Genomic DNA, 17,998 nt, shown 5'->3' on the forward strand with positions numbered 1-17,998 from the left:
TCCTGGAAATTCACAGCCATATTGGGTGCAATTTTTAGTTTTAAGTGGTTTTAAGTAGTTTTAAGCTGGCTTGTTTGCAACTTGTCTGATTGTCTGACAGCCTATCTGACAACAATTAACTTAGCAGGTTAATATGTTCATTTATCCAAACCAATGGCATGGAGCTAAAGCTGCAAAAATAAGCCAAGTTGTAATAACATAGAATTGTTTTTTTAAGTGCTCATATGACAGTATACTATACCATAAGTTATATGCCATGTTGGTCTATATTACTACGGCCTGTTCAACCAGTTTAATAATAAGCCAAGCAAATGAAGGAACAGTTTAATCTGTTGAAAATGATTTTATTTATAAAAAAAAAACAACAATCTGTGTCATGGTAAAAAATAAAAAGACAGCTGACATCTTTTAAGGACACATTAAAAGTAAAGATAAAGGTATGACATTATCTTTCAGAATAATTAAACAACATTAGCTCCTAGCTACAAAAATGTGAAACATTACACCACATAACTGCTGGTGAGTGGCCCACCTGTAATGTAAGAGTAAACCATCCTTTTTTGTGACATCAAATGACATTGTAATAAACATATTCAAACTGTGGTGATCCTCCTGACATTGTTGGAGCTTTCCTCTGATAGAGACGCCTGGGTTTGGCTCTCAGACCAGCTGCTGGAGGACACGACATCAGGAACCTGGGGAACACCACCACATTAAGATTTTAGTGACACTACCGCACTGTAGACGGACAACAATCACAAGAAATGGCTACACACAGATTCCTGTCCCGAAAGCTTTCCTGGAAACAATATCTCCAGTATACACGCGGACAATTTTTTGAGGACGAGTGAGATTCAAGTATTACCTTAAAAGCCTCAGAGTAACCATCCTCCCCCTTCAATACCTGCAGAAAAAGTAATCCTGTTACCAAACTCAAAGCTCGTCAAGTCACAGCAGCTCCACATCAGACGAAAGTGTGGAAAGAGGCTGCAAAAACCAGTTCAGAAGAGTGTATTCATTATCAGACACCAGGATATTACACGAGAGATCGATACAGTGTGTTATCCAGAATCAATACGACAATCAATTAGTCAATTACAGGCCAGGCTGGGAAACTCCCCTGAGGTACAATTACCTTGTGGACATTGACAGGCTGGGATCATGTCAGGACAATGACAATATTCTTCTTAATTTGTGTAACAAGATACAACCCAGTGATGATGATGATGGAGACACTTGGCAGTGTTCTGTGAGCGAACAACAGTGCTGATGGCAGTTTGTGGAATCACAACCAACATAACCAAAAAGGATGGTACCCCACGTTCATGCTATATATGCTGTAATGGACGTGCTGAGCTGTCTGACATCAAGCTGGCCTGATGGGAGGCCAGCTGAGGTGCAACAGCCACGCAGCGCCTTCCTCATCAACATGGGAGGAGGTGGCTGAAGCTCCAGCTACACAATGAATGGCTGATTTATTCAGCTCCAATTGATCTGTTTCTCTCTCTCTCTCTCTCTCTCTCTCTCTCTCTCTCTCTCTCTCTCTCTCTCTCTCTTTTTCTATCTTACTTTGGTAAAAGTGGCAAAGTCCATCGTGCGACCAGCTTCTATGAACAGCTCATTGTAAACTGCATCTGTAGGGTGAGAAACAACATTTTAGCCTGATCCAACCTCGCAGCCCCTCTCTGACCAGCTACAACTCTGGACATGACGCAGAGCTCAGATAGGTAGCAGGTTTTGCGACTTAGTGGCTCAGAAATTAAGAAATGAAACAATAATTATGATGGTCTTCATTTAGCATTATGAGTTTTTATAATCTGACTTACCCCTGCAGTCAATAGAGTAGTTTAAACATGCCGTTTGTCAGTTGTCTGTAGCCTTAAATGTTACATTGTGAATAGTGTTATAACAGTCAAACAGCTCCACAGTAGTTTAGAAGTTAACAACTATCAAGGTGAACTACATGTAAGTCTCTCACCTGTTGGGCCCTCACTAGTGTACCCTGGGTTGAACTGCCCCCCTGTTGCCTCAGCAACCGAGCCTCCCCCACTCCCTGATTGGCTGAACCTGCAAATGCCCAAGCGGACGGTCCAATGGAAAAGATAACCTTTAGCTGAGATACGGCAGAGCCACTTTGTCAGAGGCTACGCTGTTGTGCACAGACAATTTTCTTTTCGCACAAAGCTGCAGTAAATCAGGGTGCCTCTGCATTGTTTTTATCGTAAACTGCTTTGACAGATAAAAAATGAACATCATCATCATTTTTCACCGCATTTTATTAGACCCAACCAAAGTGCTCAACTCCCACTTCAATGTGCTCAATGGAAAAGCTGTAAAACGTATTTCAGCTGCACAGAAAATGCTGACAAATATATAACGTCATATATCTGCTTCTTAAATGAGCGACCTACAATTTGAATCTTAATTAAGTTGTTACAAAATGGAATGACTATTTAATGCATGTAATTTCAAATTCATGTCTTCAATTTTCTCTTATAATGAGGAACAATAAAAGCCCATTCATTCGTTGTATGTATTAACCGAGATTGGTGCTGAGTCTTCACATCAGCTTATGTAAAGTATGAACGGAGCTCGGTGCAGCCGGGACTGTGCATCTCTGCTTCTTTCACAGATTTGTTGCAGCCATTTTCACCCCACAGCCGATCTTGTGTTTGTTATTTTAAAAGGGGAGGAAAATCCAACGTTATTTCATTGTTTAAAAGTTGCCTCATAGAGCAAAGAGAGTCCAGAAAAAAAAGAGCTCTTAAATCTTACCATATTGCCTCCTTTGTGCTCGATTCTGAAAGCAAAACAAAAAAAAAAAGGAGGCATCAAGTTTACAGAACTATTATGAGCTATCAGCCGCTAACTTTATTATACTCACGGCATTGGCCAGCGTGCTCGCTCGCTGCATCCACAGCACCATGAAAGCTGTAAATGTCCCGCCGTTTATTGGTTTTGGGGACTGCACTAATATCATAGCCTGCAGTCAGTTTGCAATTCAACGCTGAAAGCCGGAGCTGAGTGTTAATGAGTTTTGCAACACGGCTTCATGGTTTGTCTTTGCCAAAGGTCCTCCTGGCCACGGCGAAAAAACACAACAATATAACAATGGTGCAGATGGCGCTTGCCTCAGGAGAGATATAAACTGTTCCTTTTTTACAGGGAGAGAAATTGCCTTTGTCATTATATTTTAAATCCCCGCTGTCATGCCGGCCAAAGTCTTTGAGGGTGACAATATTGGATCACTTTATTTTTTCCCCCCCAATAATTACAAAGCAAACATTACTCCCTATTGAGGTGGATTACTCGGAGAAGAGCTTAGTGACTTGGAGGCATGCCACAGCCCCTAACATGTGAAACATCCTCGCGAAGTCGATTTAACGTGCACAGGGATGTTACGTCAGAGGCGTCAGGCTGGAGCAAGGACAATGGGGCAAGGTATCAGACGTTTCAGGTACAGAATCAGCTGCCGGAGGAGAAAGGTCACACCTGCTTTATGATAATCCCTCAGCTCCAAAGCATCTCCCTGATTTGCAATGGTCCAGAATCAGTCGCGGGGATTAGACTGACTTCTAAATGTGTGACTCAGGGCTACTTTTTGTTATCGCACACAAACAGGCCTCCTCCGCCTCCTTGTGCTATAAAACAACAGCCCCCTCTCGGAGATGACACTCCAGAAACATCTCGGCAACATCCCTCAATCCTGGCCAGACTGGTTTTTTTTGTTGTTTTTTTTATAACGGCGTCGCACCACTGTACTTCCTCGACTTGCCGCGGTAATGACCTCTCTGTTTGGAGAGGTGACAAGTAGTGCAGCCACATCACAGATACTCTGAGTCAGGGTAGAAGCTCTGAATGAATTGGAGTATTACTGTCTCACTGTGTGGTGGTTTCAAACCCTTGTCAATGTAGAATTTCCTGAGCCAGGCAAGTTGGTAGGACCTTAGCAGCCATCATTTGAGAAAAAAAAAAATTCAACCTGCCTCTCTTGAAGGTCCAGTGTTTAAGATGTAACTGCAAACTGCTGCTCACGTTATAGCTATATTTGCCTGTTGTTAGCGTATTAGCTAATTAGCTCAGTTAGCCGCAAAACAGGAAATAATTGTGTTTCCCAAAACGTGGACCCGTTCCTTTGAATCTACATGGGTAATCTGTGTGCAGACGTTTAATTTGACACTGTGTTACGGGGGGTATGTTCAGTCGCACACACTGACTCATCTGGCAGGAATCAGGTATGAGTCAGGGTCTCATGTTCCCCAAGGTGCAATTTCTGTCAGTGTATCAACAGCTGTAATCCTTTTCGCAAACAGGTTGATACCCTGTCCAAGGTCGCCATGTTCCCACGGAACAACTGTCAACTCATCTGCACATCACAGTGGCCTTTATCAGACCTGCCCACTGCTACTGAGAGGGTTGAGATATAAACCCGGGACCAGGAAATGATTGCTTTATTTATCCAAGGGAGACTCACTATAATTGGCAATTTTTTTAAATCGATTTTCCTGCAACACCTCTTAACACCTTTGTTAAATCACATCTACCAGTAATGGGAAGACCACCAGTTGAATTAAAGTGGAATTACTGTTACTGGGCTTGTATTTAACAGAGAACATCACTAGAAGGTTCAATAGAACAAAGTTCAAAGTTGATGATTTTTAGCAACAAACAAATAATGGAAATTACAAAACAAAGTGATCAAATAAGGACGCATTATGGTTCGGTTCTTCATGAACTTACCATCCACTGTGAATGGCTCCATAAATGTCAGGAAACACTAACAGCATTGCACTGAGTGATGGATGTGACGACCTCAGTAAAAATTTAACTGTGTTGAAGTTATATTACAGTCCCAACTGAAATCACATTTATCATCCCCTTTTTAATGTCAGAGTGTTTTTTGCTTTTTTTTTTTTTTTTGATAGCAGAGCTGTCAGGCTGAGCCCCAGCAGGGGAGCTATAAGCTGCGGGTAGATGGTGATTTGTTAGCACTTTCACTTATATGAAGGGTCAAGATATGCTTGAACAGAGCTGGCTCAAACGGCATGTGGTCCGACCGCATCGTACATAGAAAGTGTTGATAGTTTTTCCGAATGGCCGCGCTGACAGGCGGAGTGAAAAGCAGGTCGTCATAGACAACATACACGACAGATAACAGTGCACATTTCAGATTGTCTCTCCGTAAAACTTTCATAATGTTGCCTTTAGCTGATCATTAAGCGACAGAAATAGTCGTCGTGCGCCGACTGAAAATAGATCAAACCTTGGCATCCTTTCACACCTCCGCACAATTCACCAAATCGGCATGACGTAGGTGTAAATGTTAAATCTTTGGTCAGGGGTGGACACAGGCCCACCCCAATCCAACATTTGAAAAATAAGCGATTTCATTGTCTCCATTCAAACAAATTCATCTACATAGACAAACAACCAATGGCATTCTGAATGAAAAGACAGGAGGTGCAGTTGTGAAATAAAAACATAACATAAAAAGTAAATTAATTTTGTCGAAGACAAGCACAGGACAGATGAGAATGCTGTAGCAGAAAAAGAATCATGTAACTTGATTTCAGTTGGCGTTAAAAACTATTGAATAAAGTTACTCTCATTGCAGGGACAGAGGGTGTCTTCACACATTCACAGCATTTAACTGGTGAAATGTCTTGCTCGAGGGCCCCTCTGCAGTAGCTGTTAAGGGTGAGGATTAATAGTCGTGTCTCCCTCCTGTTCGAATTGTCCCAGTTGTTCTGTTGTTTAAACCTCCAACCCTGCAGTCACACACACACACACACCTCTCTAACCTTTGTGCTGCCGCCGTTTCCTGAGAAGAAACGCTTTCTGCTGACAACTAATGTTCCACCTTTGTCAGAAAAAATATTACGTGCCCTTGGTGAAGGCCGGCCTGGGGCAGCGCCAAGTGGCAGCATGTAACCGCCCATCTTCTTCATTATACTTTAATCACACTTTCTGTACGGAAGAGGCGTAGGGGGGAGGAGGTGACAGGGTGTTTTCACCTGGAGCAATTTAAGTAAGAAAAAAGTGCCTACTTGCTTGTCGTCTTTGTCTGTAGCAGAGGACGGCGGCGATGCAGAGCAGGAGGAGCAGCAAAAGAGCAGCGAGGAGGGCAGTTACAGCCAGCAGGACAGTGCAGTCATCTCCATCCTGCACCACCTCTGCAACTGAAGAGAAGGTCACATTAGTGTTTTTGGTGGAAAAAAAATGCTGAAGCAGTGTTGTTACTTTGCAATTCAATTACAGATTTGCAGACAGAGTGTAAAGAAAGCCGTGTTTAATTTCCTGATTTAAATTTGAAGCGGCTGGCACGAGGGTGTTTGCTGAGGGATGCGGCTCTGAGTGGATTTCAAGAAAATGTTACAACTACAAATGGAACATTTGCGAAGATGATAACAGAGCGGTGTTTGTATTCTGAAGCTGTGGGCCTTAAGAGAGGTTTGCAACCTCAGCTCTACTTCAGCGCCCGTGATGCAAACTCATGCAGCGTTGATCTGGCAGCTCCTTCCCCTCCTCTTCTGTAATAATGCTCAGCGATGATTCACAGGTTTCCCAAAAGAGAACGGACAGAAAAAGTGGAAAGACGAGAATGAAACACAGAGAGAAAGACAGATTTCAAAAAAAAAAAAAAAAAGAGCGACGGAAATGTAGCGACAGAGATGTAAAGTGTTGTTTAATGCACCGGCTGTGTTCTCTCACCCACTGTCAGACGGACGCTGCTGTTCAGTGGTCTGGTGAGGGCAGACACGGAGGCCAGACAAACCACATGAGAGCTCTTTGCTGCCGTTACACTGTGGAAGCTGGTCACAGTGAAGAGGTCTTTCCCTGACTCTTCAATGCTGATGTTGTATTCACTCTGGCTCACCTCCGCGCCAATCCCCAGAGAGAGAGACAGAATTAGTATTTTTTATGTTCTGCTTACTAATTGGGTAGTTCATGATGTCCCGTGATGGGATTTCTGCTGAGGTTTCTCTGTAAATACTCAAAACAGAACTGTATTTAAAGGCACAGCTGACCCAAAAGCTGACCCGAGGACACTCAGCTTGTTAAGACAACAGATCTGTAGATGTGGTCACGCTTCGGATCGCTCCATTCAGCAGCAGACTGGTGTGGCTGCATCTTGACTGCAGTTTACTGGTTTTGTTGTCCCAGTCGTCTGAATAAAATGTTGGCATTGTACATTTCTCCAAACCGTGGACATATTAAAGTCATCATGAAACTTTTTGACTTTAAAACAACAGTCCCTTTGAGTGCATAGTTTCTTGTAATACGGTGAATGGTGTCACTGTCACACTATACTATACTATATATTTGTAGCTACATCCTTCATCCCAGAGCAGGGATCTGTATGTACAACAGTGGTGTTGCACTCAGAAACTGTAGGGAGCGCCAAATCGTACAAAATGCCAATTTCAATGTGAATGTTTCATATCTATCATATAAATATTTCTACATTAATAGTCACACCCCATTAGGATTATATATACATGAGCTGACTTCCAGTTCGAAAGGAATGGAGATGGTGGCAGTGTTGCAGCTAGGCGAGAAGTCTGCCAAGCCAGAGAGCATTCTGTTCAAGAGGCATTTCAGCATTCGAAAGCATGAAACCAGTGGATATTTTTATGGGGCTGCAGTGAACCACTTAAGCCAAAACAGGATTTTCCTCACCTTAAACAGGTGTTTTTTGTGCCTGAACCTAACCAGCAAAAGCAGCATGAGCATAAGTACAGCATCGTCACAAAATAAAACTGAATTAAAGAAATGAAAACTTGCAACATATCTGTGGTTTGCCAACCTTTTTGGGAGATTATGTTGTAATAGCACTTGGTTTATGGTACGTAGCACCAAACAATTAGTTTCAACCCTCTGCACATAGAAAGTGGGGCTCTGTCTTCTTGAAAATGGTCACAAATGGCCTGGAGCAGGATGAACTATTGTTAGGTCTTGACTTCACTCATAGTTCATCCAACTTCTCTTGTCATTATCCTAAAGGGTCTTGAGAAGTCTTTAGGGCCCCTTCCCTTTTCAGGCTCTGCACAGGCACAATATTGGAGCCTGTACTGCTTTTTGCAAGGGTCTGTTCATATTTTTTTTGTTTTTTGTTTTTTTTCCGCCTTTTATGGATGCAGCAAAGGGCCGCAGGTCAGACACCAATCCAGGGCCTCTGTACATGGGACGTCTACTCTACCAGCTGAGCTAGAAGCTAGTGGGTGCCCCAAGACTGTACAAATTTGCCCTTTGTGCTTCTTGTAATCCTATAATCCAAATCCACCTGAGTGCTTTGTGCTTTACTGACACACAGGTAATAGTAAGTAAGTCATGGGCTTTGATGAGTGTTCTGATTTAAAAAAAAAAAAAAAAAAAGCTTTGCAAAGCTCTAAAAAATGACATATAAATGACATATAAATATAACAAGGATGTGTGTACTTACCAGTTTGTCACCCACTTGCCATTGTAAACTGGGCTCAGGGTACCATCCTGCTGCCTGGCATTCAAACAGGGCCGACTCCCCCTTCAAAACCAGCTTGTTGTCCCCAAAGACTTTAACGTTGCCCTTTTCTGCAATCATAAGAAAGTCATTCTAATGTTATTTATGTGTCTGTACGCATGTATATAAACTTCTGCATAATTTGGCACATGCATGAGAGTGCATAAGTTTATGAATACCGAAAAACATGGCCAGAAATCAATGAATTTCATCAACAGTACCCTTTTAAAATTCATGTAGTCGCGTGCCCAACGACGAGCATCACTTACAAAAGATGGATTCCATTCGTCCCGGGTGATTGATCGCGTGTCTCAAAGTCTCAATTGCCTGACAAACGCTTCTCCTCTTTTCCCCTTCATCTCCTTCCCTGCCAGCCAAATAAGCCACTTAAGGCCCGGGGAGATACAGTATCTCATATGTGAAGTCTATTGTCTGACAGAATGAAAGTCGGTGGATGCAACCCACAATTGCTATAGACAGAAAGATAATTACAGAAGCTCCCGTGCTTTGTCTAAACGAATGACATGTCTGTGTTGATTTAGGTTCAAATCCTCAGATGTTTTGTGTGCATTACTGGCTGTCCCTTCCCTCCGAGGGATTTTATCTGATGCCTGATTTGGTGTCATAAGCATCGTGCCATCCCATTTTAAAAGCGACCTGTTCCGACAACTGACTCCAGCTGCTTTTTGAGAGAGCCTCGGCACCATAAACGAATAAAGGTTGGCGAGGAACCAGCAGCCTCATTCGCACTGACTGATGAGGGGCTCTGGGCGATCACGGCTGATTGATACATCTGAACGGAGAAAGGGACGACATCAGCACTCCGGCCCACCGCTCCAGTCTAAGTGATCCCTGAAATAAGGTTTCGTAAGGTTCGTTAATCACTGTAGGGAAACTCTGAAGACTTTGGGCTGCTGTGTCAGGTCGCGTGAGGCGGGGAGTCCTCAGTTCAACTCTAATTCTAGAGATTTTTCAGCAGGGTTCCTCGGAGGGGAAATTGCTTTGAGGGCAGCGTTTAAAGACTTGTACGTGACTGTGTGCAAGATTGGAGTTACACATACAGCATATAACACATGCACTGTATGTGTGGGTGTGAATTTATTCCAGCGAGATGGGTCCTCTGCCTCTATAGGCCAGTCATCGCATGCATTTCCATTCTCCTCTGCAGCTCCGGCCTCCACTGCAGATCCTGCTAGAACTCTCCGCCGCATGCAGCCATATTGATTCGCTCGAGGTTCGTGCGGCCGCGCTGCATTTGTGTGCGAGTGAGGGCGAGAAATGAGCAGAGAGGGAGCAGCGAATGCAAGCAGCGGGAGTGTTTGCTCATGTTTACATCATCTTCATATTGGACAATTAAAGCAGGGAGTGTGGATGATAGCGTACAGAGTCAAGCAGCGCTCCGCAGATTTGTGGCCCCATTCCAACAGTATATTTGGAGCTGCAGTACACAAATCACAGGCAGAGTTGCTGACTGTTAACGGGGCGTGCCAGCATGCACAATTAATTCAAAGGCTGTGTCAGGCCATAGTGATCCTCTGCATCGAGACCGGAGGGCCTGATTCACCATACACTACTGTTAATGGCTGCATATGTCAGTGGGGATTTGTGGTACTGGCAGCTATGGAGGTTCTTCTCCATAATATATTGGAGGCGACGGGTCATTGGTTTTGTTTCCTCTTGCTTTTTTGCAGAGGGGATGTTTCCACGCTGTTCTTTTTTTTTTTTTTTTTTTTTTTTTAGCTGAGCTCTCAGTTCAGTTTGTTGGGACTCTATATGCAAATAAGATGAACGATAAGGTCAAAAGAAGCACAGGTCTGAGGCACGCTGGTTCCATGTGAGCACAAACGTGTCAGTTATTATTATGATAATTTATGGCATTTTTCATCAAGCAAGAGGACATATGGAAAAAAATACTGTAGTGCTGTGGTCCCTTCTTTCCATCCCCAAAAGAGTCACATAACCCTCACTTCAGCGCAAAGACAGAAAGACTGCATATACATCATTTTTACCTCTAATAATTTATTATTGGAGGGAAGGACTTATCATTTTGTTGCATTCCCTAATTTGTGTGAAATTGTGGATACTTTTCCTTTTTAATTTTAGCACGTACTACAGCTGTCCCTACAATGTACATAACACTATGCCTTCATCTTCATCCCGGTCTGTAGTGCAAAATATGTTGTGAAAATTGAAAGTAAGTGATTTAGAAAGCGGGACAGAGCTATCTATCTGTGCTCTGTCAGCAGCTCCATCAATGTGGTGTGTGTGTGTGTGTGTGTGTGTGTGTGTGTGTGTGTGTGTGTGTGTGTGTGTGTGCGCGCGTGTGTGTGTGTGTGTGTGTGTGTGTGTGTGTGTGTGTGTGTGTGTGTGTGTGTGTGTGTGTGTGAGAGACCACCCGAAACCACATGACCACAACAACAACCCTGCTCTGAGTGTGGATGTATATGATTGATTTTTCATGTTCATGCCTACCTTATTCAGATGTTGTTTGGAATTTGTTTCATGGCCCTGATGAAGGCCACAAGTGACATGTGTCAGTCTAATCATAAAGTTCCTCTACACCACAAGTGTTTCTAGAGCTTGTGATGTTCAGAATTGCAACAATAGTCAGGATGTGACCGGATGAAAAGCCCAGTCGCCAGAAGAAAATAATGGCATTTTTATGATGGTTGACGCTGCAGTGCTCCCCAGTGTGAGATAATAACACCATCAAAACTGCTGTGGACTAGTGATTCTTATCAAATCTTGTCTCTTAACTATCCCAAATGTGCCGCCCGCTCCTCACGTGGCATCGGCATAAAAAAATATACAGTGAATGAGGAGAGGAGAGGAGATTGGCTGTAAATCTGCTCTACTCTGCTGCCTGGTCTGACTGGCGTGGAGTTCAGCGCCTTACAGCTGGTATTTATATCTGAGGGCCAATCAATTCCTATCCCCAACCACCACCCGCACTGTCATCAACAATGTCACAGAGACCATCAAACATGCCTGGGCAACTCTACTCCTCCACACGGTCCCAGATGATTTCCCACCTGTGATATACAGCCCTATTGATCACTCAGGTGCCGGTGGAAGGGACTCTGAAAACTTTCGTCCACGTTTAAAAACATTTAAACAAAGGCACTTAATTAGGACAGAAACCTTGAACACTGGGCCACAAAGCTCCGTTTTTTTTGTCGCTGACCCTTTGATTTTTTTTTTGTGTGAGCAGACTAAGCAGTGTGTGGGTGGGCAGAACGAAAGCAGCCACACAACTTTTGCTTAGTCCTTTCAATTACCTCTCTTTTACCGATGCTTTTTGCCTCGCCAAGGTTAAATTCAGTGTGTTTCTGCACTCTCTCACACTGCAATCGCTGCAATTGAGGCTTGCCATCTGCTTGGTTTCCTTTGCTGTTTTGTACGTGTGTGTGTGCGCGTGCAGACTCTTGCTTGCAAGAAAACGAGTATCCCTGAGAGGAGCTGGCTACACAAAAAGCCTTTGAAATTCTCTGCAGCAGAAATAAACAGTTCCTCGCTGCCTTCCTGCCACAGTGTTCAAGGTAACACACATGCACATAGTAGCTCCTCCGAGTCTCTCTCACACAGGAACATACTGTTACATTTCAACTTACAGACCTTGTACAGACAGGCTTGCTGTTCTCCTATCAATGTCCTGGAGGTTACAGGTCACTTCTCCCCGGTGTTGCCTCTCTATGTTTTTCAGGCTGAACACCCAGTCTCCCGGTGAGTCAGGGCTTTCCTTAGCAGACACATCAGGGTTGGCAACAGGCAGGACCCCAGTGTCGTTGTGGATGGTAAGAACCGGTATCTGGTTCAGCTGCCACGTCATAACGGCCCACTGGATGTTGGTGGTGCTGCAGGTGAACTGGGCCTCTTCACCTCGCAGGACGGTTAGTTCTTCAGGTGACAGCTTCATCTCAGCTCCAACTTCTAAAAGTCCAAACAGAGACACATAAAACAAGTCCTTCCATCTTGAACTGGAAAGTGTGCATATTCGCTTTCTTGTTTGAAAAGACACCAATCTCATGTCTGGCTATGGAGCCAGCAGCACATTACTGGAAACAGGGAAACAGCTAGCTTGATTTTGTCTAAAGGTAACATAATCTGCCTACTAGCAGACTAAGTATACTAAGTATCTCATGATATCTCATTTGTTTAATCCATACAAAACTCTAAATCCAGATTTGGTTTTTGCGATATGTGCTGTTTTTTGTTTTTTTTTTTCAGATTGCAGCGGCTTCCTGTTGACAAACAACCACCAGTGTGTATTTTCTCAAAAAATTGAACTATTCCTTCAACACCTTATAATACCAAGAATATTACAACACACACAATTTCACTATTGACTTTATTGGAAAAATCCCTCTAGTTATCTAAGTCAGGGGGGCCAGAGGGGGCCATAACAGACAGTTCGGTGTATCACTTTTAAAAAAAAATTGGCAGAACATTCAAGACGTGTAGAGAATGAGTACGAAAGAAAGAAAGAAAGAAAGAAAGAAAGAAAGAAAGAAAGAAAGAAAGAAGCCTTAGAGGGATAAAGAGACAAAGAAAGAGAATGACAGCAACAACTCCCCAAATCTGTTTCTTAGTGTGGCTGTCCAGATGGAGATGGTGATTTGGCTGGGTGCATGGATGAGGGCAAATAGGATTTAGGGAGGAACTACCGACAGAATAACTAGACTGTAAATTATTCCGTAGCTGTCAGCAAAGGGCCACAGCATCATTCTGCAGGTTAAACATTTAACGCTAACCTGCAGTATTTGATAAAGCTACGAGGATTACATGAGGCCTAAAATAGAAGAACAGACACTGTGAGGAAACATTCATAAGCACCGGTGCTCCAACTGTTGGGGCCTATTCTACAGTTACTCTGTAAACAAAACACACACACACACACACACTGAGGCACATCACTGCGCACGTCCTCAGTCGAATTCCAGCGTATCTTTGTGGCCCTCTACCTCTGACAAATGAAGGAGAAAAGGAATTAATATTAATGGCGAACCGTGAAAAATGAAATAACAGGTTTACACCACAGTACTCACGGTGATGGATAACTTGTTTGTGGGGAGCTAACTGCGTTACCATCTACAGCCAGCATGAGGAGTCATAAATTATGCATCCGTTGAGGAAATTGGGTCTGAGTGATATCTAGGCCAGCCTATACAGCTATTTCTTTTCATTGCAATCACAGAATGGCAGGCTAATGAGCATAATTTGTGCGTGCACCTACTGGGACCATGATCCAGTGACTCTGAAGTCCCCTGACCACTGGCTACATCTTACTGTTAACTAGATAGGCAGCCATTTTGAAGGAAATTAATTATAAAGTGCAGATACATCATTAGGGCCTCTAATTAGGTTGTCTGCGGGGTTTAATCTGAAGGGTGCCGCTATTAAGCACACGGCAGGATTGGATGTGGCCGTGAATACCAGCACATAAGCGGGCTCTGTGACACATCTCCGATCAAACAAGCTGCTGTTTGCTTTGAGCCGAGCTCTCACCTTGAATCATGCACGACAGCAGGAACGCTAGCAGAGAAAGGATGTCCATGTTTGGTCAGTTAGTCCAGTCAATCCATTGTTTAACTCTGAATGCACCTGAAACAAAAAGAATTGATGTTGAGCTGTAGGTCAGCCACAATCTAAACTGAAATTTCTGAACAACTACAGGATGGAGTGACATGAAAAAGCATATCACATGTCCGTGAGGCACACCCTGACTTCTGCTCAAGTGCCACCAGCAGATGTGTGATTCAAAATTAAAGATGTGGACAAATAGGGTGGATTTCTGTGACACTAGGTACAGACAGCCTCTTTAAGTTTAAGGTGAGCGGAGGTTGTAGTAGGTCAGTGTATTACCTGCCGCTGTACCTGCCACACACCATATTAGGATACACATACAGCTGCGCTTGTGCGTAGGAAAATGCACGGAAAGCACCAAAAATGTTCTGAATACAGCGTACACTTGAACGGATATAAATATTTTTCAGGTGGGACTTGTTTCATTTGGTTAAATTACATCTTGCTGCTGGTTGGGTTTACAGCAGTACAGTGTTCTGCTTCCTGCCGGCACAACTCGCTTCTTCTCCACACAGGGGGAGAGTGGACAGCCACTCTACTGCAGACTACTGACTGCCTCACACAACTCCACATCAAAAGACCCAAACTATCCCTTTAACTCTGTCTTCAGGTCAAAAATGTAAAATTAGTCCATTACTTGCGGCTCACAAAACACCTGCAAAACCGGTGACATGCTATTTATTAAATGTTAGCGTGACGTATTTGTGAGGAGTGAGCTGCACACAATTAAATTTGTGGTTTCACTACATTTTGCAGTAGCTTCTTGCAGGTAGTTCAACTTCATTTTTTTTATACATAGTGATTCACATAGTTATCATTTAAACTATCGAAACTACAAAAAAAAGTTTTTTTCTGGCATGTGACTTTCTCTATTATTTTATTGTATTATTTATGTAAAACTTCTTTCAGTATGAAGTAATTGGTATGCTTTCAAAGTAGTTTCCCCAACACTGCTAACATGCGGAACAGGCATGGTTGAGGTCTTGTTAAAAGAAAAAAAACATAACATGTAATAATTTCCTGCATCTTGTATAAAAGACATCTTGTATGGAAGACCCTCCCATTGTAATCTCGACTTTACCTGATTATACTACCAGCTGCTGGGAAAGTTTTTCCAAAGGAAAAGAAACAACAGTCAATAAAGCTAGAGTTTGTAAGAGTGAAATTAATTCTTATTTTATCAATTCTGGGCTGAATCAGCATTGTGCGCTCAAAGCATTTCTACACAATGTTAAACTCAGGATTTACTGACAATCAAATGAAAGCAATAATGCAATAAAGTCTAACCAACCTGTCGAGACAAAGCAGGATACAGTAAATGTAACAGATCTTGAATAAATGTTTGCATGCTCACCTGTTACCTCCATGAGAGAAACTCTAGGATCATTTTACCTCTGATGGTATTTCAGTCACATTGCAACAGTTTTGGTTTAAATTCATCCAGGTGCGGGTGTGATCAGAGACACAGTTTCCCAGCATAATCACTGAGATCTTGTGTATACTGTAAGTGGTCTAACCTGCAGTGCAGCACCTGTCTCTCCACTATTTCTTTCACACGCAGCTGAGTGCAGCATCCCCTGAGTAGATGAAGTCCAAGCTAAGTAAACAATAAGAAATATAAATTCTGTAACCTTGTTTGTCTGACTCACCTCAGCCCGTTGTCTCTGTGGATCAGCAGCTAGTGGTCACCAACAGACACACGCAAACACAGTGGAGTCATGTCAACGATACTGCTTATTCCTCGTGCTTGGTGCTCAGCCATGTCACCCAAAACTGTCCTGTTTAAATATTACCAAACTCAGTGGGAACTTTGCCCCGTGCTGCACACAGATGTAAATATACAGAGTGACTCAGACCGCGAACAATGACCCCTTGTGATGCCCCAGCTCCCAAGGGCCTTACAGGAAGACCTCCGCCCTCTTCAAATGAATGGATCTGGACACACTTGTGATGTATCTGTATGATAAACAGGGCAGATGTACAGTATGATGTATGGCAGAGGGATGACATGCTTTGATATTGTTAGCTATGCCCGCAGTGTCCGATTGGTCCCACTTTGATTCAGACTGACATATCTCCACAACTTTTTGATGGTTAGTCATAAGAATGTACACATTCATGCTCCCCAGAGGATTAATGCCACTGCCTGCAACACCAACATGGCATTTGACATTATTGGCTTATCGTGAAGTCTGGTACGGAAACATCATGCTTCGACAACAATCTATTTATGTGACTTTGGTGGTCCCCTGACTTTTTCCCTCTTGTGTCTCCATGAGGTTGACATTTGCAGTTTTAATGAAATGTCACCGCAACTATGGATCACCATTAAATTGTCGCCCATGGAATAAATTGTGATACCTGATCTACTGAGTTTTTATCTAGCGCCATCATGGGCTTCCCTGCTGGTACCTGAAATCCTTAAAAGTTTGTGAATTTTTCGGAAAAAAGCAACAGCTTTACATCTTTTGTAAAAAAAAAAAAAATAATAAATACATGAAAGAAAGAAAGAAAGAAAAGAAAAGATACAAATAGGCATAGTTCAATGTTTCTTTATTGTCTGTGAGCCTCTTTAAAGCTTGCTTATTCTCGTTATATATACTGAAAAAACTGAGTTTTTTGTAATTAACCTTGATCTGTGTCTATGCCATGCTGGGTCCTTAACTTTGAGGGAAGCAGACCTGGAAAGTCCTTGTGAAGTCCTTGAATTTGATGTTTAAGAAGGTGTGAGAGCCCTGCATCACCAGGTCAAAATATCCTTGTTTGCTCCTTTGGAAAATAACCAACTTCCTGCAATAATGCCATCAGCCCTCTAAATTTACAGTGGTATGCTGCACATGATACTTTGTGGTGCTCATGGCATTCACACGGAAATCTTTAGGTGGATTCTAGTAAGCAGTGTTGTCATACTTAATTTATCCTGTACTTGTCCTGCAATTGTCTTTGTTATGGTACTTCAGTATAGTATCAAAAGTAGAGGTAAAATTACATTGCACATATTTACATGTATGTAGTATATAGTGTATATTATAGGTTGATCAATTGCCAGCCTTGCTGATTACTAGATCCAATATTCACATTTTTTAAAAATTATCAGTATCATCTTCATCATCTTTTCATCCAATAAATGTATTTTAAAATGCGCTGCTTTGGGGTGCCGTTTAGCTCAGCTGGTAGAGCGGGCGTCCCATGTACAGAGGCTTTGTCTTCGCTGCAGCAAGAAAATGGGCACCTCAAAAATGTGTATAGTACTTGAGTAAATGTACTTTTACATTTTACTATCTTGCTTTGGCATCATATTAAAAGTACTGAATTGTACATGTAAAATTAAGCCTCAGCTGCAGCCTACTTTATGTTTAGTGCCAATTAGCATATGCTAGTATACTAACAATCTGAAATAAGATGGTGAACATGGTAGACAGTATACCTGCTACATATCAACAAATTACCGTTGCCACTGTGAGGAGAATAATGTTGGCATTTAGCTGAAAGCATCTCTAATAAGGACAGCCTAACAAAAATGCTTGCAGGGCTGCAGACTCCTCCTATTTTTTGAAGAATGTTTGGCTATTCATGGTGAATAATGTGTTTTTTCATCTTGGGAAAGAGGATCATTTTTGCGCAGTGACTTGACTTTCAGATTTAACCAGGAGTAGGTTTAAATGTCTTGTTTCTTTTTCTCAATAACTGTAAAGTGGTCCTGTGTACATGACACCTTATTATATATTTAGCATGTTCACAACACTTCCATGGCTCTGTAAAGTACTTACAGTAAATGCCGTGTCTAATGGTTATAGTGTATGTCCCCCTCCGCCTCTCACCAAGATCTCCTGGGACGCAGCTTTTGGTTTTATTTTCCTGTTTGCCCAGACTGCACAATGGTGCATTGATCTATAAATATGGCAACAAAAGAGT

The 17,998-nt window shown here is 42.6% G+C and overlaps 1 protein-coding gene across 9 annotated transcripts; it reads right to left on the minus strand.

Moving 5' to 3' along the window:
- Positions 1-328: 328 nt before the first annotated feature.
- igsf5b (immunoglobulin superfamily, member 5b) lies at positions 329-17,973 on the minus strand. 9 transcript variants are annotated; one of them, XM_037120683.1, is made up of 11 exons: positions 17,854-17,973; positions 14,006-14,101; positions 12,116-12,430; positions 8,444-8,571; positions 6,712-6,877; positions 6,048-6,179; positions 2,776-2,800; positions 1,979-2,067; positions 1,570-1,634; positions 866-904; positions 329-695 (listed from the first exon to the last, which is right to left on the minus strand). In XM_037120683.1, exons 2-11 carry the CDS (start codon positions 14,052-14,054, stop codon positions 594-596), a joined length of 1,110 nt encoding a protein of 369 aa, XP_036976578.1. In that variant the 5' UTR covers positions 14,055-14,101; positions 17,854-17,973; the 3' UTR covers positions 329-593. The 9 variants fall into 9 exon arrangements, 7 of the variants coding, with proteins under 7 accessions (XP_036976578.1, XP_036976608.1, XP_036976602.1 ...); XM_037120713.1 differs by lacking the exon at positions 17,854-17,973 and adding an exon at positions 15,733-15,861 and having other exon boundaries at positions 6,712-6,868; XM_037120707.1 differs by lacking the exon at positions 17,854-17,973 and adding an exon at positions 15,733-15,861 and having other exon boundaries at positions 6,048-6,173.
- Positions 17,974-17,998: the final 25 nt, after the last annotated feature.

The sequence above is a fragment of the Acanthopagrus latus genome, chromosome 2, assembly GCF_904848185.1.
Source record: "Acanthopagrus latus isolate v.2019 chromosome 2, fAcaLat1.1, whole genome shotgun sequence".
Taxonomy (NCBI): Eukaryota; Metazoa; Chordata; class Actinopteri; order Spariformes; family Sparidae; genus Acanthopagrus; species Acanthopagrus latus.